This window comes from Salvia splendens, chromosome 21 (assembly GCF_004379255.2).
Source record: "Salvia splendens isolate huo1 chromosome 21, SspV2, whole genome shotgun sequence".
NCBI lineage: Eukaryota > Viridiplantae > Streptophyta > Magnoliopsida > Lamiales > Lamiaceae > Salvia > Salvia splendens.
The window spans coordinates 23,625,318-23,650,718 of record NC_056052.1 but is presented as its reverse complement, the minus strand read 5'-3'; the positions used below and the strand labels follow the sequence as shown (position 1 = coordinate 23,650,718).

General features: G+C 36.9%; 3 protein-coding genes and 1 pseudogene across 3 annotated transcripts; 3 read left to right on the top strand and 1 right to left on the bottom strand.

The window, feature by feature from the left end:
* The first annotated feature begins 4,700 nt into the window (after nucleotides 1-4,700).
* LOC121785565 (guanine nucleotide-binding protein subunit gamma 2-like) lies at nucleotides 4,701-7,605 on the top strand. Its single transcript, XM_042184023.1, has 4 exons — nucleotides 4,701-5,001; nucleotides 5,109-5,161; nucleotides 7,187-7,231; nucleotides 7,332-7,605. Exons 1-4 carry the CDS (start codon nucleotides 4,849-4,851, stop codon nucleotides 7,411-7,413), a joined length of 333 nt encoding a protein of 110 aa, XP_042039957.1. The 5' UTR covers nucleotides 4,701-4,848; the 3' UTR covers nucleotides 7,414-7,605.
* A 1,148-nt stretch (nucleotides 7,606-8,753) lies between these two features.
* Nucleotides 8,754-10,001, top strand: LOC121784402 (annotated as a pseudogene).
* Nucleotides 10,002-13,169: 3,168 nt separating this feature from the next.
* Nucleotides 13,170-15,756, top strand: LOC121783678 (uncharacterized protein At4g15970-like). The gene is made up of 3 exons (XM_042181825.1): nucleotides 13,170-13,567; nucleotides 14,390-14,761; nucleotides 15,162-15,756. Exons 1-3 carry the CDS (start codon nucleotides 13,262-13,264, stop codon nucleotides 15,645-15,647), a joined length of 1,164 nt encoding a protein of 387 aa, XP_042037759.1. The 5' UTR covers nucleotides 13,170-13,261; the 3' UTR covers nucleotides 15,648-15,756.
* Nucleotides 15,757-17,593: 1,837 nt separating this feature from the next.
* LOC121783278 (protein ACTIVITY OF BC1 COMPLEX KINASE 1, chloroplastic-like) lies at nucleotides 17,594-22,966 on the bottom strand. The gene is made up of 14 exons (XM_042181307.1): nucleotides 22,484-22,966; nucleotides 21,868-22,074; nucleotides 21,465-21,554; nucleotides 21,241-21,387; nucleotides 20,570-20,734; nucleotides 20,340-20,480; nucleotides 20,087-20,266; nucleotides 19,620-19,815; nucleotides 19,038-19,165; nucleotides 18,577-18,648; nucleotides 18,338-18,438; nucleotides 18,081-18,228; nucleotides 17,937-18,006; nucleotides 17,594-17,858 (listed from the first exon to the last, which is right to left on the bottom strand). The coding sequence occupies exons 1-14, from the start codon at nucleotides 22,754-22,756 to the stop codon at nucleotides 17,794-17,796; spliced, it is 1,983 nt and encodes a 660-aa protein (XP_042037241.1). The 5' UTR covers nucleotides 22,757-22,966; the 3' UTR covers nucleotides 17,594-17,793.
* Between the last annotated feature and the right edge of the window lie 2,435 nt (nucleotides 22,967-25,401).

Below are 25,401 nucleotides of genomic sequence, written 5' to 3'. Positions count from 1 at the left end.
AAGAAGGCGATACAAAATAATTTATCATAAAATATTATGGGCTGCTATTCAATTAATATCTAGGCCCATATCTAAACTCCAAAGCCCACTTTATTTTCATTACCTATTAATCAGTAATGATGACGTGCTCTTTTCTTATTGGTATCTATACATATAAAGAGAGTTTTGGGAATAATTACATAAATGTCATTGATAATATAAAAATATTAACATACTTACTATATTATTAAATTTAAGTATCGAGTAACCTAAATGAAATATTAATACTATTGACTTTTCATTTTTTTCATGATTAACTACCCACTAATGAAATTCATTGCCACTTACCCACTAACCTATTAACTCTGGGATTATATAGTTAAACCGCCGCACCTCTTCTTCTTCACCAGATATGACCTCTTCTTCATTAGAGCATCCGCAACGCTGCTCATTCGGATGGACGACGTCCATGCCGCTGGCGAGGCAGTGTGCTGTCCGCCGCTGGCACGGCGCTGCTCGATGCACCGAGCACGTCCGTGCCGCTGAGCAGGATGACGTGGCGCGACGGGATTGGCCAACGGCAAAATCGTTCGCATTTTCGATTTTTTTTTTAAAAAAATTGAATTTAATTTAAAAAAATCAATTTTAAATAAAAAAAATATTTTCCCACTTCCCAATAAATTATATCCATTTTCTCCACACTTTTAATTTATTTTTCAATTTTTTTCCCCAAAATTCACATTTTCATCTATAAATACCACCACTTCCACACAAAAAATTTCACACCACACTACACAATTCTCATCTAAATTATCTCATCTTCTCTTATCAATTCTCAATCTTTCACTCTTATAAAAAAAATGTCCGGCTCCGGCGATCACCCCTCCGACTCCCGCGGTTGGAACCACGAATGGTTCGGCTCACAACCATTCCCTAGTCCGGAAACGCAATTCTCGGCCCCTCCTCAAACCCAAGGTTCTCAAGTTTCGGGTGGCTACCGGCCTTACCCGGTGGACGACCAAGATGCCCCGATGGGCGATACGTGTGGGCACCCGAACCCAGATCGGGAGGGAGCGACGGCTCTCAAACTCCTCCTCTTCCTACTCTTACTCCTACTCCTCGTGGTGTCCGCACCTCGTACACTCTGGCGGAGATGAATCAGTTATTCAAAGTCTATTTGATTATCTCCGAAGATCCGGAGGTTGGCACGAACCAAAGCGGAGATAGATTTTGGTGGCGCGTCTTTCGCCGGTACAATGAAAACCGTCCGACTGGAACCATTGAGCGCAATGAGAGTATGGTGCGCAATGCCATATTCAGAGCCAACGAAGAAATCCAAAAGTTCCAGGGGTATTACCTCCAGTAAGAGCGGTCGGTGGGGAGCGGCAGGAGCTAGCTCGACATCATCAGTGCCGCCTTGGCGACCTACCAATCCCTAAATTACAAACCATTCAAGTACCTCAGTGCTTGGCAGGTGGTGCGTGTGCATCCGAAGTATAGGGGAGACGTATCATCCTCCTCCAGCTCCTCCAGCAAACGGCCGAGGTCGGTATCCCTATCCGACGCCGGCAAGGATGAGGTGGCTAGCCAGCTCGCCGGAGCTAACTTGGGATGTTGTGCTCTTGGGGAAGAGCAGAGAGTAAAAAAGTAATAAAAGTGGGTCCGGGCCCATATCCGTACTCTTGCCAAAGAGCACTACTCTTACCATATTTCTCTTCCCTTCTTTATCTATTTAATCAACAAAACCTTTGGCTTGGATCCAACCTTTCAAAAATTAAATAAAAGATTTAATCACTGCGCCACCGTCAACAGTGGTGGCAGCATCACAGTAGCCGCGGAGAAGGTCGCCTTCTTGGGCAGTGATGTTGAATGCTCCGAGCAAAGAGAGCCAACACTTTTCTTTTTCACCTTTAATATACCTAATATATTTGGCCGCACCGCCCAATACCTATATAAGACCATCCACAATGCCGCCCAGCCGACCGCCCAGCCGAGCGCCGGTGCTGGGCGGTTCGCTGGGCGATCTATTGCAGTCGCCCAGCGGGCGAATGGAGAGAGAAACCGCGCAGCGCTGGGCGGTCGCGTGGCGCTATTGCAGCGCCCGGATCGCCCAGCGCACCGCCTAGCACGAAATTAAATTTTTTTTTTCCGTAACACTATATATACGCGCTTTGCTCGTCATTTTCATTCGCACCACTTGGTGGCCACGGCGTGGCCACCCCCAACGTACGGAGTGGAGTACCTCACGATGAAGCCGGCCTCCTACAAGCACATGTCGACATGCGCCAAACGACGGCTCATATTCGACTCCAAAAGGATTTAATTGAAGAGTTATGGGCGCGGAGGATTGACCGCCGTTAGTTTTTTTTAATTATGTAATTTTTTTAATTAATGTACTTTTTAAATTTTATTAATATTAGTGAATTTTCTTGTTTTTGTGTCGTAAATTTAATTCCGTATATTGTGTGATTGTTAATTATTTCATTTTGTATATATTTGTTAATAGTGATGTGGATAGTATGTGGCTGGGCTATGGCTGAGCTATTGCTGGGCTATTTGCTTGTTTTGATGATGTGGCAGGAGGATTTTTAGTGCTGATGATGTGGCAGTGGCTAGGCTATGGCTGGGCTATTGCTGGGCTATTCCTATTGTGGATGGTCTAACTGTCCACCACTATATGCATTCTTTATTTTTATTTTTATTTATTAGGTTACTGTATTTTTGTTGATGATTTTAATCGATTTGGATATCTTCTAATATATATTTATATATTATTTTTATTGACATGTATATATGATTGACCTTCTGTAGTATAGATCGAAAAGTGATTTAAATGATATGTGATTTGTGTGTAATTTTTAGTTTATAAACTTATTTGATTATATGAGTTTTTATTGGTATAATAAATTGCTATTGTATAAATTTGTGATTTTAGAACTTGAAATAATAAGAGTAAAGACTCAAATTGGTCCTAAACATATGCTCATTTTACGATTTTGGTCATAAACATTACGTTTTGAATTATTTAGTCCCACACATTTCAACTTGGGCCAGACTTTGTCCAAAATGGACAGAGCCGTTAAATAGTAACAATCAACATGTGTTAACTCAATTTTGACCCAATTAATTATTTCAATAATACATTTTTAAATAATAATACTCCCACTAATTATTATTCTAAATTCCCAAAATAAAAATAATCCTTTCCTCTTTCTGATTTCTTCTTCCATCTTTAAACGTGGTTTCTCCTTCCCTCTTTTGGATTCTTCTTCTTCTTCTTCTTCTTCTTTCTCAGTTCTTCTACTTTGAAGAGCCCTAGTTCTTGCAGCAACCCAAAATAATTACTATATTATTATAAATCCAAAATAAAAAGAACTCATCCCTCTTGTCTTAATTCATTCATCAAATATTCTCAAAATGTTTAGAAATCTTTTTTTTGCTAGTAACAAGTTCTTCAATTTTACATTAAAAATCTAAAAATGGAGATGAGAGCAATCCAAGATATCGGCGTTGGCAAAGACCTCACTCTACCCCTTCGCCTTCTCACCGCCGTCCTCCACGACTCCGCCCTCAGCTTCCATTGCTCCGGCTGCTTCTCCACCCTTCCTCGGCATCCCTTATCCCCTTTCGGCGATAATTCCCACTATGTCCCAACTCCTCGCTCAGCCGCTGATTCCACTATCCATTCCTCCTCCGGTGAACACCGCCTCGTCTCCAACTCTCCTAATTCCTTGTGGGACTCCTCCTCCGACCTCCACCTAGCCCCGCTTCGCTCACGTTTTCAAGAACCTTCCTCAAGAATGCATCTTTTCACCTCAATTAGGATTAAAAAATGAATCCCTTTGTCAAGATGGGGAATCCCAAAGCCCATATGGTTGTTTGGAGAGAATCTCCGGTTTGATGACAAAAGATGTAAATTTGGAGGGCTTTGTGTTCGAATAGATGATTCTATGTTTGGTAATGACCAAGGATCAAGAAATAAACGACACTTGCTTAGGAATTGTTATTTACGGTGTTGCAATTTCAGGGATAAATCATAGTTGTTCTCCAAATTCTTGCTACCGGTTCTTGATGAGGCCAGCAAACGATGAGCGGCGCCTCTTAGTATTGCGCCGGCAGAAGGCGGCTACAACGATAGAAATGGTGATGGTTTGATGATGGGGGAGGTTTGACAAACGAAGGGCACTTGTAATTTTGGGTTGTTGCAAGAACAAGGGTTCTTTAAAGTAGAACTGAGAAAGAAGAAGAAGAATAAAAAAAAAGGGAAGGAGAAAACACATTTTTTGTAATTTATTTGTTCAGTATTTTAAATTAATTAGTTGCTAATAATCAAAATTAAGAGTTTAATTTCGGTCAAAATCAGGTTAACATATGTTGACCGTTACTATTTAACGGCTCCGTCCATTTTAGATTGAGTCTGACTCGAATTGAAATGTGTGGGACCAAATAATTCAAAACGTAATGTTTAAGACCAAAATCATAAAATTAATCTATGTTTAGGACTAATTTTAGGCTCTACTCAAATAATAATATTGATTCTCATTCGATACATGTGAATTCACAGTTTTGAATTAATGCAAATAGAAAATCAATTTGGTCGAGCATCGGACTGGGTGTGGTACTAGTTTTACTAAAATTTATGTTATTTCCTATCAAGAATAGTAATAAATGTGCAAGCTTATCCCCACAATAATTATTTAATTGCTCATAATTATCCCCACAAAACAAGTGAGATTCGGCATTCCAGCTTCCACTTTTGACCACTTTCCATGTCACCGACTCCTCATCTCAGCTGGATCCATTTCCATTTCCATTTCCATTTCCATTTCTATTTATAATCGCTTAACCACAGCCTCCGCCGCCGCGCAGATGGATCGAGCTCCGCCGCAAGCGGGTGAACAGCCCCACAAGCGCAGCTCAGCCGCCTCATCGGCAATGGCGTCCTCGACTTCTGGCCATATGGGAAAGCACAGAATGTTAGCTGCAATTTCCTTCCTCAATCAGGAAATCCAAATTATGCAGGCACTCAATCAATTCAACTTCTTCTCTTTCTTCCTTTTTTTTCCTTTTCCGAGCAATTTGTTGACATTGAAGAGTTTGCTTATTTATTTTATTTTATTCTTATGCAGGATGAGCTAGTTGAATTAGAAACTATCGGCGGAGTATCCACTGTTTGTCCAGCGTAAACCCTCTCTCTCAACTACTAATTGTTTTTTTTACATTTTTAATGACAAATTAGATAATCTGCAATATTTATACTTCAATCTTCATATACACAAAAGACCAATTTTGTTTGGAGGCTATTAGACATAGGCTATTAGAGCATCTGTAACGCAAGGGGCCGGGCCGCATCTCGCGAGTCCCGGCCCGTCCCGAGCGTTGCACGGAGGAGAGTCACGGCTCAGGCCCGTCCTGGGGCCGCGTTCCCGACCTGGGGAGCGTCCCGCGTCCCGGCCCGGGACGGGGTTGCACGGTGACGGGCCGCATGTCCCGCGTCCCGGCCCAGCGTTACACGCTCTTCGGGTCGGGCCGCAAATCCAATTTTTTTTTTTTAATTCGATGTCTATAAATACGAGCTTGCGTTCCATCCATTTCAATCCCGCGTTCCATTTCAATACTCTATTATACCCTTTGTTTCGGCGCCAATGGATTGGTTCAACGGCGATCAACGTGAGATGGAGGAGTTCGTTAACTCGAACAATTGGTACATACCGTCGTCGCAACCATCACAGACACAACCTAGTCCGGGAGTCGGTAGCAACGTCGACATTACATCGCCGGTCAACACCGAAGAGTTCGAGCTCAGTGAGATGGAGCCCGCTCAAGAGCGGGGAAAGGAGAAGGTCGGGGAGGAGGATAGGCCGAAGAAGTACACTCCGCACGAGACATTGTGGCTTGCGAGGAACTACATCGATGTCGCCGAGGATCCTATCATCGGCAACCAGCAGACCGACAAGGCTTTTTGGGAGCGGATTGCGCAGAAATATAACGCTGGCCGTCCGGAAGGGTCGATCGAGCGTAGCTACGTGAAGCTGCGCAAGCATTGGGGCCGGGTCCAGGCGGATATGAGCAAGTGGAACGGAAAGTGGGCCAACGTAGTCCGTATGTGGCCGAGCGGGCACAGCGAGGCGGACCTCGTCGAGAAGGCGAAGGATGCGTTCTTCACTGACGGGAAGAAGACCTTCAAGTACTTCGAAGTTTGGAAGCTCGTCGAGAAGAGCCCGAAGTACACCAGCGGTTCAGGGTTTAGGTGACGGACGACGATGTCTTCTGCTCCTCTCCTAGCATTCAGAGCCGCCCGATAGGAACAAAGGCGGCCAAGAGGAAAGCAAAGGGGAAGGCAGCTGCGAGCAACTCCGCTATGGTGCCACCGCCGACCAATCCGTCTCTGGATAAGATGGCCGACACTTTGTCGGAGATGAATATTACATGGCGGATGAGCCAGCTGACGGAGTTGACATCGAGGGATACATCGAAGATGTCGGGCGAGGAGATCGAGTTGCACCGTGAGATGATCGCCTACCTTCGTGCCCAAATGAAGAAGTAGTAGTCGTGGCCCGGGTTTCTTGTATTTCAAATTTGCTTCGTCTAGTAATGTAATGTTAATTTCTAATGAATATTGCATTTTCCCGGTTTCAATTGTTCAACGAATTGCGTTTACGAGTTAAATAGGTTGGAGTTGTGAATAGTGTCATTTATTAGTTGCGGCCCGGGCCGCAACCTGCAGGGTTACAGCAGTTGGGGCCTGGGCCGCAACTGTAGAGGAATGATGACGTGGAGGGGACTTGAGGCCGGAAATGGGGACGGGGTTAATGATGCCCTTAGGACCACTCGTCCCTTAAAAGAGCTCGTAAAGGGTGAGGGATATCCATTCATTTATAGAGAAGTCGGGAGCAAAATCGGTCAAAATGATCAGTTGACTTTTACTTTGACTCTTTAGCCAAAATAAGACCGAGTATTTGAAGGATAAGATAATCAAACAAACTCTTAGGGACCGTCTAATCGTCATGTTTCTTTGTAACTATCCCGTCTCTATCGTGCCACGATTATATTTTATCTCACGATTATCCATTTTACCTCTGTCCATGTAACTAATTTGGTCCTAGTTGAATATCTTTATGGCTTATCTCATATTGTATTGTCTAACGTACTGAACGTCACCTTAATACGTGCAATTACTTGCTCATATGCTCATTTTGAGTGACAGTGTAATCGCAAGCGTGGATTCAGTTCCAGACGCTCTGCTTCCGGTGTAAGGATTAATAAGCTTAGCATTTTTGTAATGATGTAATTAATTAAGTTGATTATTGGTAATGTTACATAATTAAATTATACTATATGGTTGATTGCAGGACTAGAGCTCCGGTGGAGGCCGACTGGGATAGGTGGTTCCAAGGCGCTCAGAGCTCCCGTAGTCGCCGCCGATGGATCTGAGCATCTGCTTCTCGTCTTCATCTCCTATGTAAACATATATATGATGATTCTTGAAGCTAGAGAGAGAATGGATGTTAGCTTGTTTGCTCTCTTTCTCTTGTATTCATCTGATTTAGCCTTTTTCCAATTTTCACACAATTGTCACTGTACAAGTATTTGAATTGGTCGAAATCCAACTGTTATCTGTCTCAATTTTATTTATTTATTTTGATAAATAGTTGGCTAAACAAGGTCAAATACTGGGTTCTTGCTTTGAATGAGCCCACTACTCAACTTTGCTTGTTCAAATCAATATATGTGTGTAGGCTTGTTTTATTTAAATCTATGTATGTATCAATGGCCGTTCTAATAATATAAGATAGTTGAAATTTTCGCATGAATTAAGAAAATCATTATGAAAGCCAATTGCTACTTAAGAAATTCATTATGAAAGACAATTATACAAGCACATTTTATATATGCCTATATTTATTCTTAGACAATTACTCCTATTATATTCTAGAGAATTAAATAGGGGTATATTTGCAAATGAGTTAAAATCATTACTTGACCTGATCACAAAGAGAAGGTACGTGTTTTAAGGAAACAGTTTGGTGAATGTGTTTTTTAGTAGATATAGAACAAATACTCCTTTCATATCTGAAGAATACAAACTTTTGATTAGATACGAAATTATTAAAATAAGAGAAATAAAGAAAAAAATAGTGAAAATATTATATTCATGATACTTAGTTTAAAGTTAGCGGTGAAAAACAAATTTTAAAAAATTTCATAATATTTGACTTCAATTCGTTCTCAGGGCCATCTTGTGAGAATTCGCACATTGTTCATCAATACACGTCATGTTTCCCGCCTTCTACTCTGGTAAATTAATCTGAGTGCATAAATACTAATTTGTGGTCTTTACCATTATTAAATGTAGTAACTAATTACTGATTAATAATGTTTTTTTCGATTAAGAGTGAATCAAGGTAGAAGAGGTCCAGTTTTCCGACTTAGGGAAAAGATCTCTAGAAAGCTTATGAAATAAACTAAATTATTTAATAAGCAAACCTTTAATTACTAAATACAGCTATGCTATTATAGTAAGCGATTAGTTATTAAATGAATTAAATATTTGAATTACCAAACCATTAATAAATAAATATTTATTTCCTAAAAACACCAAATTGAAATAGTAGAATTTTTTACACCAGAGAAGAAAATCGAAATTTCTAATCACCTAAAAACAAATGCATACTAGTCAATTTATTCACAAATTTGCATAGTTGTGACTTAAAAATGCTTAATTATTTTTGTAGCTACTAAATCTGACTTTTCAATATGCAATTAGTTATTAAATGTGTAATGTATCTTCCCCATAGGAAAAAATAGTTTTTCACATTCACTTTTAATTTACTCCATATCTTTTTAAAGAAAGAGTTAAATATGTGAATTACCAAAGTTTTAGTAACTAAATATATTTTCCTAATAATATTTTTTTCCACCAGAAATCTAAATACTTAATTTATAATACCCTTCCAAAGCAACAAATGCGGAGCACATTTTGAGCAAATTTTGTTTACAAAATTGAAAATAGGCAAAAGATGAGAAAATCGAATTGGAGAAGACGTTGAGAAGTGCTGTGATGAAGGACAACAGGACGGTGATAATCACGAATCTAAACGCGGCGTGGACGGAACTAAATTCCGTCTTCGATCTATTTTTGGAGAGCTTCAAGGTCGGCAATGGAACAGCACACCTCTTGGATCACTTAGTGGTCTACGCGTTCGACAAGACGGCTTACGAGCATTGCAAGGCGGCAGCGCACCTCCACTGCTACGCTGTTACGACGGGGGGCGTGGACTTCTCCGGCGAGGCATATTTCATGAGCGAGGATTATCTGAAGATGACGTGGCGAAAGATTGAGCTTATGCGCACTGTTCTTGAATTGGGATTCGACTTCATTTATACGGTACAAATAGTTACATCAATTATGTAATTTTACCAAACAAATAAGAATATAATAACTTCAAATCTAATTTAACCAAATTCCAAAAAATTGCAATTACAACGCATTTTTGGAGTTAAATATATATTGATATTTTTCACTTTACATTGAGGATGCAGATGTACTGTGGTTTAGAAATCCATTCAAAAAAGTCTACGCGGATGGGGATTTCGAGATGTCGTGCGACCACTACAGGGCCAACTACCGCGACTTGACAAACACCGCAAATACAGGGTTTACGTATGTGAAATCCAACAACAGGACCATTGAGTTATACAAGTATTGGTACAATGCACGGGAGTATTTCCCAGGCAAACACGATTAACACGTGTTGAACATGATAGAGGGAAACTCGCTTGTCCACCAATTCGGGATAGAGTTCCGTTTCTTGGATACAACCTACTTCGGGGGATTGTGTGAACCCAACAAGAATCTGGATGAGGAGATCACCATGCATGCCAATTGCTGCGTAGGCATTCAAAACAAGATGCATGTTCTTACCATGATCATCCATAATTGGAAAAGGTATATGGATTTGTCACCTTCAAATAGGAATTCCACTACTAGATCTTGGACTGTTCACAGAATTTGTCACTAAACAAAATTGTTTAATTGTTTTATACTTAGTGTATTTGAGAGAAAATAAGTGAGCAGTACGCTTTTAAATCTACATATATGTAATCACTTGCAAGCACACATGAAAGAAAAAATAGGAGTAATTGAGTTCAGTAATGGCCTCTTCAGTGAAACATTAACTCCAACTAGCAGTATGCCTCTTTCAATCAATCAAAAACTCAATTGTTAAGTGAAAGAAATTAGATCTAAACAGGAGCTACTGTGACTTTGTGAAGCAAGAAGCAATAAAGAAAAAGAATTCCTTAATTGACTAATGAGAACTTCAAATCCCTAATTGAGTGATGTTCATATCCCCCAATTTCACTCCCCATTAATAATATCACATCGCTCAGCTCTAGCCAATGTTTTAAAAACCGGACCGCCAAGCGAACCGGTAACCCTATTGATTCATGGTTCACCGGTTGAACCACTGGTCTATCCGTTTTTCCGCTGTAAATATATATAATTAAATATATAAAAAATAAAAAAATATAGTAAATGATAAAATACAATTAATAATATATCACAAATGATGGCGTGCTAGAGGTAGCACAAAAGGATACACATGAGTAAATCGAGATAGAGATGAATGTGTATGCTAACTATACAACAATTTTTAGGAAGAAAATTTTTGGGATTTAATTTGCTTGTCCTTTGTTTATCTTTTTAGCATTTATCTTACTTGACCATGAGTTCAACTACAACAAAAGAATTTCAAATCTATCATTTTCAATCGAAAAAAGAAATTTTGCCTAATCCTATTTTTTGGCCTTTTGGTGGTTACAAATTTACAATAGGGGCTCTCTACATTCAATTAGGCCATGAACTGTAATAAGTTGGAACATTGATGCTTGTGTTGTTCAACGTAACAATCCTTATTCTCAACCAATCTAGTTATCCTTTCGAGTTTTTTCGCAACCATAATTCGTTCTCAGGCCCATTTTGTGAGAATTCGAACGCAGATTCATCTTTAGTTCATCAATACACGTCACGTTGGGCGGACACACATACAAATGACTAAGGGCTTAAGCCCTTAACAAATATGACTTTTTTTATATTTTTCCTTTGTAATTTTTTTAAATTTAAACCAATTTTATGTATATTTTTATACAAAAGCCCTTATCCATGAGCTGAATTATACATGAATATAGTTTAAATAATTTTTTAAAAATAAATAGCCCTTACAAATGATGATTTCTGCGTCCGCCCCAGGTCACGTATCCCGCCCTCTACTCCGGTATATTAATTTGGGTGCATAAATATTTACTAATTTTTGGTCTTCTTTATCATTATTAAATGTGACTAAATACTGATTAATAATGTATATTTCGATTTAAACGAAGAGTGATCAATCAAGATAGAAGAGGTCCAGTTTTCCGACTTAGGGAAAAGATCTCTAGTAAGCAATTAGTTATGAAATGAATTAAATATTTGAATTACCAAACCATTACTAACTAACTACTCTCTCCTTCCCACTCTAAGCGAAACATTCTCCGTTTTAAAATGTTTCACTCTCTCTTATTTTACTTCTCCACTTAACTCATAAAATAACACTACATAAATCTCGTGCCGAAAAAAAGGAAATGCTCCATTTAGAGTGGAAAGAGGGAGTATTTTCCTGAAAAACACCAATATATTTTAGGATTCGGTTTCCAATGAAAAAAATTGAAAAAAGTAGAATTTTTTACACCGGCGAAGAAAATCGAATTTTCCAATCACCTAAAATAAATGCAGAGCACAGGATTTGAACTTAGACCTCTATGATGGAAGGCTGAATCCTCAAATCACTTGCACTAACATATGTATAAATTGTATTGTGTGAACCTGAAAGATACTCCAAAGATCGATGGCAATGCTTAGGGACACTGGGAAGGAATTGAGATAGACATAATTGTGTGTGCTAACTACAACAAGTTTATGCCAACAATTTAATTTTTGTAAATTTGTGACAATTAGTTATATGCCAGTACTTCCTTCACTCCACAATATGTCTATTTTTCATTTCGGGTTGTTCATCGTTACATGTTTTCTCTACCTTTAACTATATTAAATCAGTAGACTCCACATTCTACTAATTCATTTCATTTCAGTCTCATTCATTACTATATACAAATGAGATTCACATTCGCTAACTTTTTACACCTATATTTTTCTACCTTTTTAAAACTCGCATCGAGTCCAAGCGAGAAAATTGAAGGAGAGAGTATGATAATGTCCTAATGAAGCAAAGAAATCCAATTAATGTGGACAATGATGTGTTTATTTATTTCTCACGTTCATATTTTATTTCTATTTTGTTTTGAACAGCGAATTAAAAATTCGAATTATTAATCAGTTAATTACAGCTAGCTACTGAAAGTTCGAATTAACTTTTTTTTTAAAAATTATTATAATTGTCAATAATTGAAGGCAATGAAAAAAATGACATTTCTTGCAAGTTCGTGGTGCCCTACTTTTCTCGAGGGAAATGAAGCGACTTTAGTGATAACCGACATCGATTTTACACTTCGATTGCTACTACCTAACTATCAGAATTAACATTAAAAACCCACTAAACCCTTATAATCTTGGAAAGACCAATAATTTTATTTGTCCATTTAGTCAAACACGCCATTAGAATATACAAGTACTTTAACACCACAGACAACATCAATTAAATAAGCTCTATTTTTTTGTAAGTAGGAATCAATTCAATGAATGATCTTTAAATAATTGATTAGAACTAGTATAAAATTACTTTTTTATAATCGTTGTTATTGAAGATATTGCAAGTCGAGGTGCAGATTACTACCTTGCCTATGCAAGTAAAAACTAAATTAGCCACTTCCATTTAATCAAACAAAAAATGATTATAATCCAAATAATTTCATTTACTTTTTCCGGTAACGCATATTGAATTGGAAAAATTAATTAAGAAGAAAACGACGTTTCATTTTTTTACATTTATTCTCAATTAGCCAATGAATTAAACTTCATAGGTTGAGTGTCGAACATCAAGTTCAACCAATAGAATATTTTAATTGGATGATGAAGAGACGACAAAGACTAAAATATTTTTAACCATAGTTGAAATCCACATATGATTGCGTATTTAATTTAACATGGTTTATTATACCAAGTTACAACTCTAGTTTCCGGTAGAATACGAAGTTAAAGGTTAGTTAAGACTATATATATATATATATATATAATATCAATCCTAATAAAATTAGTCATGCAATCAAAATAGAGAAGGGAAAAGAAATGCAACCATCGGCAACCAGAGGTGGAGGTGTGGATGGCTCCGCCGCCAAAGGCGACGACGACTCCCTCGAGTCCGGCGGCTACCACCGCGACACCAACCACAAGCCGATGCTCTCCGGCGTGGCTATCAAAATAACATTGATGCTTGTGGTGGTCGGCGCAACCGTCCTGATTCTCAATCAATCTAGCTATCCTATAGAGCTTTTTCGAAACCGTAGTTCGCTCTCAAGGCCATCTTGTGAGAACCCTAATGCTGATTCGTCTTCAGTTCATCAATACACGTTGCGAATCCCGCCTTCTTCTCCGGTATGTTAATTTTTGTGCATAAATATTTACTCACTTTTGGTCTTCTTCATTTTCATTATTAAATGTGACAAATTACTGATTAATAATCTATATTTCGATATGAATAAAGAATGAATCAAGGTAGAGTGTAGTAGGGGTCCATTTTTCTGACTCGGGGAAAAGATTTCTAGAGAGCTCATGTATTCTAAATTATTTACGTCGTCTAATTGCATATTTTCTATAACAAACAGACCCTACCAATTTGGCTATCAACGTCGGAATGATTAAAATTCCATATGCATACTAGTCAATTTATTCACAAATTTGCGTAGTTGATTAATATGACATTTCGGACTCAGTATGATTTAAAAGATTAAATCTCATAATTAATACTCGGATCATATTATATTTGGATCATGCATTGCATGTCGTTATATAATCATTTGATAATTATTTATAGCAACATAAGACACCCTATACAATTTTAATATGCAATTAGTTATTAAATGCCCTATGTATCTTCCCCATTGAAAAAAAAGGCTTTCTTTCACACATTCATTTTTTTATTTCTATAGTATTTTGTTTAGAAGAACGAATTAAATATTTAATAACCAAACTTTTAATAACAAATATTTTTCCCTAAAACACACATTTGAATATTAGATTTTTTCCACCGGAAATCGAAGTGTGATTTCTAACAATCGTAAAAAAATCGATAATATATTAATACTGTATTAAAGTACTGTATGATTTTCTTTATTTATAATTTTTGTCATCACCTAAAAACAAACGGAGAACACATTTTGATTTTTGAGCAATTTTTGGTTACAAAATTGAAAATAGGCAAAAGATGAGAATATCGAATTGGAGAAGACGCTGAGAAGTGCGGCGATGAAGGACAACAAGACGGTGATAATCACGACTCTGAACGCGGTGTGGGCGGAGCCAAATTCTCTCTTCGATCTATTTCTGGAGAGCTTCAGAATCGGAATCGGAACGGCGCACCTGTTGGATCACGTGGTGGTCGGCACGTTCGACAAGACGGCGTACGAGCGGTGCAAGGCGGCGGGACTCCACTGCTACACAGTGAGGACGGAGGGCGTGGACTTCTCAGGCGAGGCGCATTTCATGAGCGAGGATTATCTGAAGATGATGTGGCGAAGGATTGATCTTCTCCGCACCGTTCTCGAATTGGGATTCGACTTCGTCTTCACGGTAATTGCACTTCACCCCCCTTCATTTAATATTAATTTTTATAAATTATTTGAGTTCTAAAAATGCGATTTGTGAGTAAAAAAAGTTGTTTATATCAAAAATAAAATTAGATTGAAACTTTCGAGTAGGAATTAACTATTAATATCGATTGAAAAAAAAATTAAGCCTGGTCCAAATGATGATGTGTTGGGCCGCTATATATTGGCTTGAAAAAGCCCACATTCATTCATGAATATTTGAAGAATAAGATCAAATAAAACTATATTAATCAATTCATGAAAGTTAATACTGATTCATATTTACTTAAAATTTTTAACATGAGCCAAATTATGTTTGTGAATATTCAATTAGCATGCAAGTAGATAATTCGATAATGATTTAAAATGGGAAAATTAACCAGGATGCAGATGTAATGTGGTTGAGGGATCCATTCAAAAAATTCTACAAAGACGGAGATTTTCAAATTGCGTGCGACCACTATTTGGCCAACTACACTGACGTGAGCAACTCCCCAAATGGAGGGTTCAACTACGTGAAATCAAACAACCGGACCATCGAGTTCTACAAATTCTGGCACAATGGCAGGGAATATTTTCCGGGGCGACACGACCAAGACGTGCTGAACATGATAAAGGACAACCCAATTATCCCTCGAATCGGGCTGGAGTTTCGGTTCCTGGATACAGCCCACTTCGGGGGGTTCTGTGAGCCCAGCGAGGATCTGGATGAGGTGATCACCATGCATGCCAATTGCTGCATAGGCATTGAAAACAAGATGCATGATCTTACCATGCTCATTGATGATTGGAAAAGGTATAAGGCATTGCCACCTTCAAATAGGAATTCCACTACTAAATCTTGGACGGTTCCTAGAATTTGTTACTAAACAATTTATATATCTCTCTCTACATATGACAATTACAAAATTGTGAATTATGCATGGGCATGGAAGTCAGCTACTAATTCTTTTGTTAAGGAATTGAACAAAAGGAAAATCTAGTTGTATTTCTTTATAGGTGAATTATATTGCTTTATAAACTTTGAGATGGATTTTAAAAAAACTCAATAACTACAATAATTTTTTGTTTTATTTTATTTGATTCGCAATATGATGAAAACAATTCATTTGATGTTCTAGAATTAATATTCTTAGGTGGCAGAGTTTCCCGCCAATTAAGCACAATAATATCTTGAAACAGTAGTCATGGAAAAATCCTGACAACTACATGTGTAACACCACTACCCTGACCAATCCACTCGTTTACACGTCATTTCATATCTGCATATGCATATCAACGTATACCATAAAACATTGGCATAAGTATGCACAATCCATCACATATGACAACAATAATGAGATGATAATTGTCATTTAAATCATATTTTGCCGTTGATTTCTAGCCAATCCTATAACCTTTGATCTTGGATATAAAAAATTGATATAACAACGTTGTCGTGAAAGCGTTGTCTTGGATAAAATGACACAATTTTATTTTGAGTATTGACAATTACAAAATTGTGGGCACGCATGTTAGCTAATTCTTTTGTTAAGGAAATGAACAAAAGGAAAAAATAGTTGTATTTTTAAAAAATGAATTGTTTTATAAACTCGAGATGGTTTTTAATTAGAACTCAATATATAAGTACTGCAATAGAATTCATTCTATTTCACATCAAGCATAGGCGGCATACGTATACCATAAAACATTCATGTAAGTATTCACAATTCATCACATATAACAACAATAATATAAATGGTATTAATAATATGAAGAGATAATTGTCATTTAAATCCACTAGAAACACCTTCACCTTGTATTACCAGTACCATTGTTGGGAGGAGAGGGAAGAAGGGCCGGCAGTAAGGTCGGCAGTGGTGAAGACTATTGGCGACGCAAAGGAGGAAAGAAGAAGATAAGGACTTGGGCTTTTATTCTTTTATTACTTAATCATTGAGCTGATGAATTAAATGAAAAAGGGAGAATGTTTAGGCTGTGCTTTAATTCTCCTTGGAAGAATAAAATACAAACAGAAAGTAATTTGTATAGATTTGTTGGGACAATTTATTAGTTCCGGATCTGACTTATTAAATTTCGGATTTATCTAATGCTGAGGGATTTCAGAATTTCTCTAAGAAAATGGAAATCCCTATTCCCTACTAGATCAATGAGTTCGAACACTATCCTTCGACTTGATCGGCCAATGACCGTCATAGAATGTGGTCACGTTCTCAATATACATATGTTCAGATATGGTATATGTTAAAGAATTTAGACCGACCGATCGAATTTTAGGTATGAACTATTTTAGTTTTCTTGAGCCTTTCTTAAAATAAAACCCTACGTTCACTCAACTGTGACCTTCTTTCATGAAAAATAAATGTTTTCGTCATATGTTGACTGAGTATATCAAGTATTCAGCCATTCATATCTTTTCAAAAAACATGCAGATTTTAATTATTATCAAAAAGGGCAAATTTAGGTCAAATTCTTTGCTAAGTGAGTTGATATTATTGATAAACTTTATTGGCGATCTCGTCCTCGTATTATTTTTCATATGCCTTAGACAATAAATTAGACCCGTGAGAAATATATTAAAATTCATAGTAATTCATATATTAAAAAAATTAGAAAAGAAATGGCCCATTTGCAATTGTAGCAGCAATGCAAAAGGAACTTAAAGACTTCTAGCCAATAAAATGATGCCTAGTTGTCGCCAATAAAATGATGCTTAGTTGGTAAAACGTTTTTCCTCTAATCAATAAATCGGGGATTCAAGCCATCACAGGAGTAGATGAGAATCCACTGTTGGTCCTCTTTAAAAATAAATAAATAAATAAAACTTAAAGACTTCTATAAAGCGGAGAATGTCTCTCCATAGATTAACCACCTCATTTACTTACATTATGGATTTCTATATAAAGAAAATTGATGTTTCTGTACAAATGTTAATTAAACTGATATACACCCTTCAACTAAAAGAAAACATGAGATTCTAGGCAGGGAGGATCAATACAATACCAAAAGACGAGCTCATCTCTCGGATAACACTGACGCACTCCACGAAAGCATTACATCCCGAGCAACAGAAGGCAGATCTGCAGAATTGATGGTTCCATATATCAAAAATGTATCAAGTCACCGGAGTTTCCATTCCATACACAACAAAGCCTTACCTTGTGCAACTTGCAGAGCTACTGAAGGTACATCAATCTGGTCCTCGAGCAGTCTGTACACATCTACAAGCTGAAAAAACACAGTGCTACTGTAAGATTGATGGGATCTAGTAAAGATAAGTGACTTGTTACACTTTTACAAACCTCTTGTATATGAAGTTTTGAGTCTTCGGTAAGAGCAAGAAGAAGCTGTCTACGAATTCCTTCATCAAGGAGGAAGAGACGAGTTCCATCCTTGATTGTGTCTGTGAGGTCCAATTTCTTTTCAACTTGTTGCTGTCTAGACCTTTGACTGTTATAGCCAATTGTTACACTTTATACACAAACAGGAAAATGACGACACATTTTGGGGTTTAAAAGGGAGGTGTGGGTGTGGGATGCTATAGCAAAAATATACTCACGTGAAAGCAGGGTTGCTGCTCATCTTTGCCACATTCTCCTTTGCTAGAATAATTAGGTTCTCAAGTCGTTTCCACTGGAAAACACCGTCTTTAAACAAAACCTGACAAAATAAACACAAGTGTCTAATACAAAGGTATATCTGAGGTGAAGAGAACTCAAACCAAGCAAAATATTTGCAATTACATAAACCCAAATGGACAGGAAACCATAGTATCTATGGAATAAAGTTGCGAGGTACCTGAATAAGACGTTCGCGTAATGCAGGATTGGGATCCGTGAGGAGCCGTTTTGCCACGTAAGGATAGGCAACCTGGTGCAAGATCATCAGATGATGTATGATTAACACAACTAATGATCGACAGATACATAAAATTGCTTGAAAGCTAAATCTTTGACTCATCTGAATTCCGAAAGCTAAAGTTAACACAACAAACAATTCTCAGGAATACTAACAACTGAATAATTCTCTATCAACGAGTTTTGACTCAATCAGAGACACTGTATGAGTAATATTAATAAGTGATTTTCTCTCCATCCAACTGTATAATAAAGCCACAGAAGCTAAAAGAAAATTCCAATTCCACTAACTCTAACATGCCACAGCAGACTCCAACATGATATAAGGTAATATGGAAAGTCCACCCTCCAAATAAGGTACGCTATAGAAATAAAGAGTAAATATAGTTAAGTATATATGACCTCTAAAAATTTGAAATCGCGCTGTAGGGTGAAGCAAATTCCTTCTTGGGTCAATAAAGAGCGAATAACAAGAGAGAACCTCTCTGGAATGCGGATAGGATAATTGTACACTAGCTGATTGAACTTGCCTGAAAGAAATCCAACAACGTCAGTGAGAGAGACAAAAGAAGAAAAGAAATTCAAAATAACAAATTGGTAAGAAGAGATAGGGAGCACATGACAGAAATTTGAACTAACAGCTAAAAAGGAAAAGGAAAAAGAAAATAATGGTAATAAACATGTGTAAACCTATACAGTCAATTATGATGGCAGATGCCATAATTATATGTGAAATTGTGTGCTTATTTTCATGTAACCATTTTGCCGTCATATATACAACAAGTTCCTTTATGCATAAACTCAGCACTAACTACTTAAAAACCAACATTGATTCTAAACACAACACAGAAGCAATTACAAAAATGTTAAGAAGATGAATTCAGTATTTACATCTTGACTATGCACTTGCACAAATCCTTTCACAGAAATATAAGAAGCGAAAGTTAAATAATTATCAAGCACTAAACAGAAATAACTAACTACCTGTAACACTTCTAAAATTAAAGTCGGATAGCCCTTTCCCAACAGAATTTTGCCAGATTGCTTCCAAAGCTGGAACTATTGGGGTGACATCAGTTCCACTAGCTAGAAAACCTAGCCTGGTAAAATCATTGGCCATCTCAGCATAATCTTCATTTACAGCATGGACGACAGCATCTATAAGAATCTGTTTATTTTGCTGCAGATGAACAACAAAAGAAGCCAGTTAATATTTTATTTTCAACAGTAATAAATGCAAGTGAATTACAGATGCATGCTTTAAAATTTTAGGTTATCCTTGTGGTTTGTACTTTGAAAAGGATAAAATATAAACCAATAGAACCATACAAGATTACTATCAAGACAAACAAATAAAACTATCGTTGGCAGTCAAACTTCTAAAGCTTAGCATAGAAAAAAAGCAAAATTTACGTCATGTTATTTATTCAACATTGCCAAACTATTATCACCTGACTGAGAACGGCCACATTTCCAAAGTCAACATAAGCAATACGTCCATCGCGCATGGCAAAGATATTTCCAGGGTGTGGATCCCCGTGAAATAGACCAAATTCTAACAATTGCCGGAGTGCAGCACTCACTCCAACAGTCAGAAACCCATTCACATCAATTCCTTCATCCTTAATAGCCTGCGTCAAAAAAGTTTCATGGTTAAAGGCACATGCCTAAAGTTTCTTCTGATATCCAGATTGAGTTTAGTACCTGGGGGTCCGTGCATCGAATTCCATCAATCCACTCCATGACCAACACGCGTGGACCACTAAGTTGCTTATAAACACCAGGAATTTTAACTGTAGGGTCATTCTTGAAGTTCTCTATGAAATCCTCAATGTTACGTGCTTCCTAAAAGAAATGCAAAGGATGTTTCATGATAACTGATTATCATAGAAAACTGTTTGATTTCATATGAAGGTAAGAGTAGATAATACTACCAAGGTATAATCAAGCTCCTCCAACAGCTTCTCACCAAATTCATCCACTATAAGCTCTGCGTTACAACCCAGCTTTTGCAGGCTGATGCCATTCAAGAATGATGCTAGAGTACGAAAAAGGAAAAGATCTCTATAAATGATGGGCTCTATCTCAGGCCTTTGCACCTACAAGAGCCGAGAACAAACTGATTTTAGAACATGGTTGTCTGAGCAAAGTAATAAAATGTTGAAAAGGACAGCAAGCAGATCACACATACTTAGATTAAAACTCATTATCCCCCATGTGTTAATATGTCCTTCCAGTAACCAAGACATGAGTCACATAACTTCAGCCACTTGACTAAAATTCATCACGTATTTATACACGAAAAAAGGAAATATCAAAAGGAATCTTCTATGACAGACTGATAGACTTGACTATACCTCCGCTTATTCTCAAAAAGTACCTTCACTTACCAGGATAACAGTTAGGTACCAGAATAACAGTTAGGTACCAGGAAAAGTTTCCTGAATTGCATCATTAACCAAATCTTATATTTTTAGCATTGCATGATAAGAAAACATATCAGGATATATTAACTCCACAACACAACAGAAGGCATAGAACCAACTACATGTAATTTAATGCATAGAAGCAGAGAAATTAAAATCAGTTACTTAGCACTTGAAACCTTAATAGCAACATCCTCGCCAGATGATCGGAGAGTGGCTCGATAAACTTGGCCCAAGCTAGCCGCTGCAATTGTCTGTGACGAAATTTTGCTGAAAACCGCCTCAAGAGGTTGACCTAGCTCCTCCTCTATAATGCCAAAAGCTACCTACCAATGCCCTGAAGATGGGTTGCTCAACGAAAAAAATAAGAAAGATATTCATCATGAAAAGGACATTAAGGTACCTGATTAAGAAAAGGGGGAACATCATCTTGAAGGATGCACAACTCATTCATGTAATCCTCTCTAATAATATCAGGCCTATTAGCAAGCACCTTTTTACAATGAAAAAGAAAAAAGAAAATGAATGTCAAATGAAAAGATCAAAAACTGCTTTAACATGCAAGTTAGCTTAGATTTAAGTCAGAGAATTTATTTATAAAGAACGGTTGTACGGTCATCAAATCGCAAAAAGGAAATGAATGTGATGTTCGGAATCACATAACCAATAAGTAAATTGGACCTCATAGCTCACAGATAAAACATTTTACAGTTTTTTTATACTCGAAGGTGTGATCATATTATGAATAAAAAGAAAATCATCTATTCACATCTATTAGCCTATCGAACCTAGGGAAAAGGAAACACCTGTCCAGCTTTGATGAAAGAAGGGCCCAAGTCACAGAGGAGATTCCTCAGTTGGCGAGCGCGGAAAGGAACAACTTCTTCATCTCGACCAACAAGAAAATCATACATCAATGTAGACCAATAGAACCCCAAATTCCACACTATTTGGACTCCACGACCAACTAATGATAATATTGCACCTCTTGACTCCAGTACTTTACTCCTCACCTACATAAGTAACCAGTTTGGTTTACAAAAGAAAGCTATAGATAAAGACGTATTACAACAGCAGTGATGGAAACCACATACTATATTGAATAAAGGAAAAGCCAATGCAAATTGCCTGAACTGCCTAGCTTCAGGTTTTGCTCTTCCAAAACACAATCATCTTAAAGAAATAGTAGCACTTCTAACAAATAAAACCACTTAAACAGTTCTACAAATAACAATACATTCGAAAAGATTTCTTAATGATCTCTTACGTAAATAATTACTCAAACTGATCGCCTCCTGTATTTTAAACCAAACAATACATCAAAGTCAAGCAGGAATGAACGAACTGAGAAAAAAAAACATAACACACAAGATCATACACCAACAATTCCCAAGTATCAAGGTATATAGCTAAACTACGCACTGATTCAGGTGTGTACTTCCGGAAGGGAACACAAACACCGCGTTCAATATCCAGCTGTTCCAGCGCGCTGTTACTGCTTGTACCGATGAGCTTATCGACTTGTACCAACGAATCCCTCTTCTGAGCTCGAATGGCCGCCCGCCTTCTGCTTCTGTCTATAGACGAAGACTTCCGGTACAAGTTTACATAATTCATCTTGCTCTTTGAGTAACCGATCGCCGGCGACGGCAGCGATGTTGAAATGTGTGCGCAACTGGAGCAGAGCAGGTCCATGGTTAGCTCAATTTCGTTGCAGTGTAACTGGATCGAATTCAAAAGGTATGCGTCTGTGAGTGTGTATTCGGATTGGATTTCTCAAAATCGAGCGGAAATCGAAGTTTGAGGTGAAAATGGTGTGGTTGTGAAGAAGAAGAAGACGTGCACGGAAATGGGGTGGAGATGACAAGGGTGTGATTCCACGAGTTGTGCATTCCGGTTTGGAAGTTGTACATCGACTTTGTGATTAGAAATACAAGGACGAGGAATTAAATTATTATACCATCAAAATACATTAGATAAAAATAGTGATATATCCACAAATTGAAATTGACAAGGATGCTGACTCAATTGAACCGTATGCTGCAACGCTTGTACATTTGCGCCTTTTAAACAACCGAAGCATGTTTTTATTTTTTATATTTTTATTTTATTCTAAAAACCTTAATGATATTTTAAAAATGCTGATTCTTTTACTTCCATTGATGCCTGTAAGGATTAATTTCTTCGACACTTTACCAAGTATCAATTTTATTTTAGTATCGAAATCTCAATCACCCACGACTTATGACTTCAAATATGTATATAAAACAATTTTTTAGTACTCCTACTCCATCTGTCTATGCTTAAATGAGGTGTTTCTGTTTTGATATACTAAGTAGAATTTAGATAGTGATGTTTTATAAATTAATTTATAAGTAATATCAATATCAATATCAATATCAATATCAATAATAATGTTGTCATGGATTAAAAGTAAAAAAAGTAATCAAATTAAATATCCTACCCTAGATTTTTTTTCATCAAAGAGAAACGCATCCCAAAAATTAATAGGGTTTTGTGATTTACTTGTCACCGCAAACACTAGTAGTACACTAGTACTCCACAACATGAGTAGCTAAACATCAAAATTTTTAGTAGTGTATATAAAATAGCTACCTTATTTTGCAGTTTCCCTTTAATTTAAAACTTACTGTGTGTCATAATTAAAATCACTATTTTATAAGTAACCAGAGAATCCAAAATTTATCTAATGCTTAGTTATGCAAAATTATATTTTCTCAAATCCACTCAATTTAATTTATTTTATGAAAATTCGTGGTTGAGCCCACTCATTATAAATCTAAATAATCATGTTGAAAAAAATTGAGTCAACAAATAGAAAGACAAGATCTCCCAAGATAATGGGAAAATTCGTGAAGTGTCCCACATATATATTGTCATCAATTACCAAAACATATATTTGTTCTTTCAAAAATATGTTGAATACATGTTTATTGGTATGTCTTTATAACCTCAGAGCATCCACAACTGTGCTCTTGCCAGCGGCACGGTTGTGGGCCCGGGCGGTACTATTCATGCCTGCTCTCTGGCAAGAGCACAACACCCACAGCTGTGCTCTTCCGCAAGGACGAACACAATTAATTTAAAATTCAATTAAACAAAAACATTTCCATAATACTAAAATTCATTAAAAAACCTAAATAATATTACAAATGACAAATAAAATAAAAACGACATAATTAAAATCCTAAAAATTAAAAATTATATAATTAAACTCCTAAAAATTAAAAATTACATAATTAAAATCCTAAAAATTGAGATTGAGAGAGTTGTTTAGTATAGTGTCATTTTTTGTGTTTGAAATGAGAGTATTTATAGATGAAAGTATTAATTTTGGGGTAAAAATAATGAAAAAAATGAATTAAAAGTGTGGAAAAAATGGATATATTTTATTAGGAAGTGAGACAATATTTTTTTATTAATTTTGAAATTTTCAGATTTTTTCGATTTTTAAAAAAAAATAATAATAATAAATGATAAATCAACGGGCCAATCAGAAGCTGCCACGTCACGCTGCCACGTCACGCCTCGTGCTCTTGCCGCTGGCACGGACGTGCTCTATGCATAGAGCAGCGCCCTGCCAGCGGCAAGAGCGCAATGGTGGCGGAGCTCGTCCTTGCCAGCGGCAAGGACGGACGGAGAGCTGCTGCTCACCGCTGGGAATGCTCTCAAAGTCAGGTCAAGATTGCGGATCTTCACGAATATAAATACTTCAATTTCAAGTTGCTAAAGTGAGATTAATTACCACTAAACTCTATTTAACTAATCCCAACAAATCACCTGCAAATCTGATCTAATGAGATTGCGACCTAGATTAAGAATGTCATTATTGTATAATCTTAATAGATTCGTATTTAAAGAATCTTGAGTTTGGTTCCCGCGGCCTGGACTCGGGATTAGAGAACCCATTAATAACCGACTCACTGGTGAAACACAATGGATACAACTATATAATTTGTACCCAAAATAAATTACACATACACTAATGCTTGCATTTTATTTCGATTCTCTACCAATGTCATGACATTTGTTTTATTTGTATCTAAACGTGATCAGTTTAAATTCATGCATACTATAATAGTAGTAGTACTAGTAGTTATTGTTATAAGTATATTTTAGTGAATAAAAATCAACCAAAGTATAGTGAAGCCGCTTTTAAACCTTTAAATAACTATAATTATTTATCATATCTCCAAAATATAATATATACACCATTATCAATACTTTGTAGAATTATATGGACAAGAAAACTTTTGTTTGTAAATAATTATGAAAAGACCAATAGACCATAATTGGAAATACCATAGACACACCACATA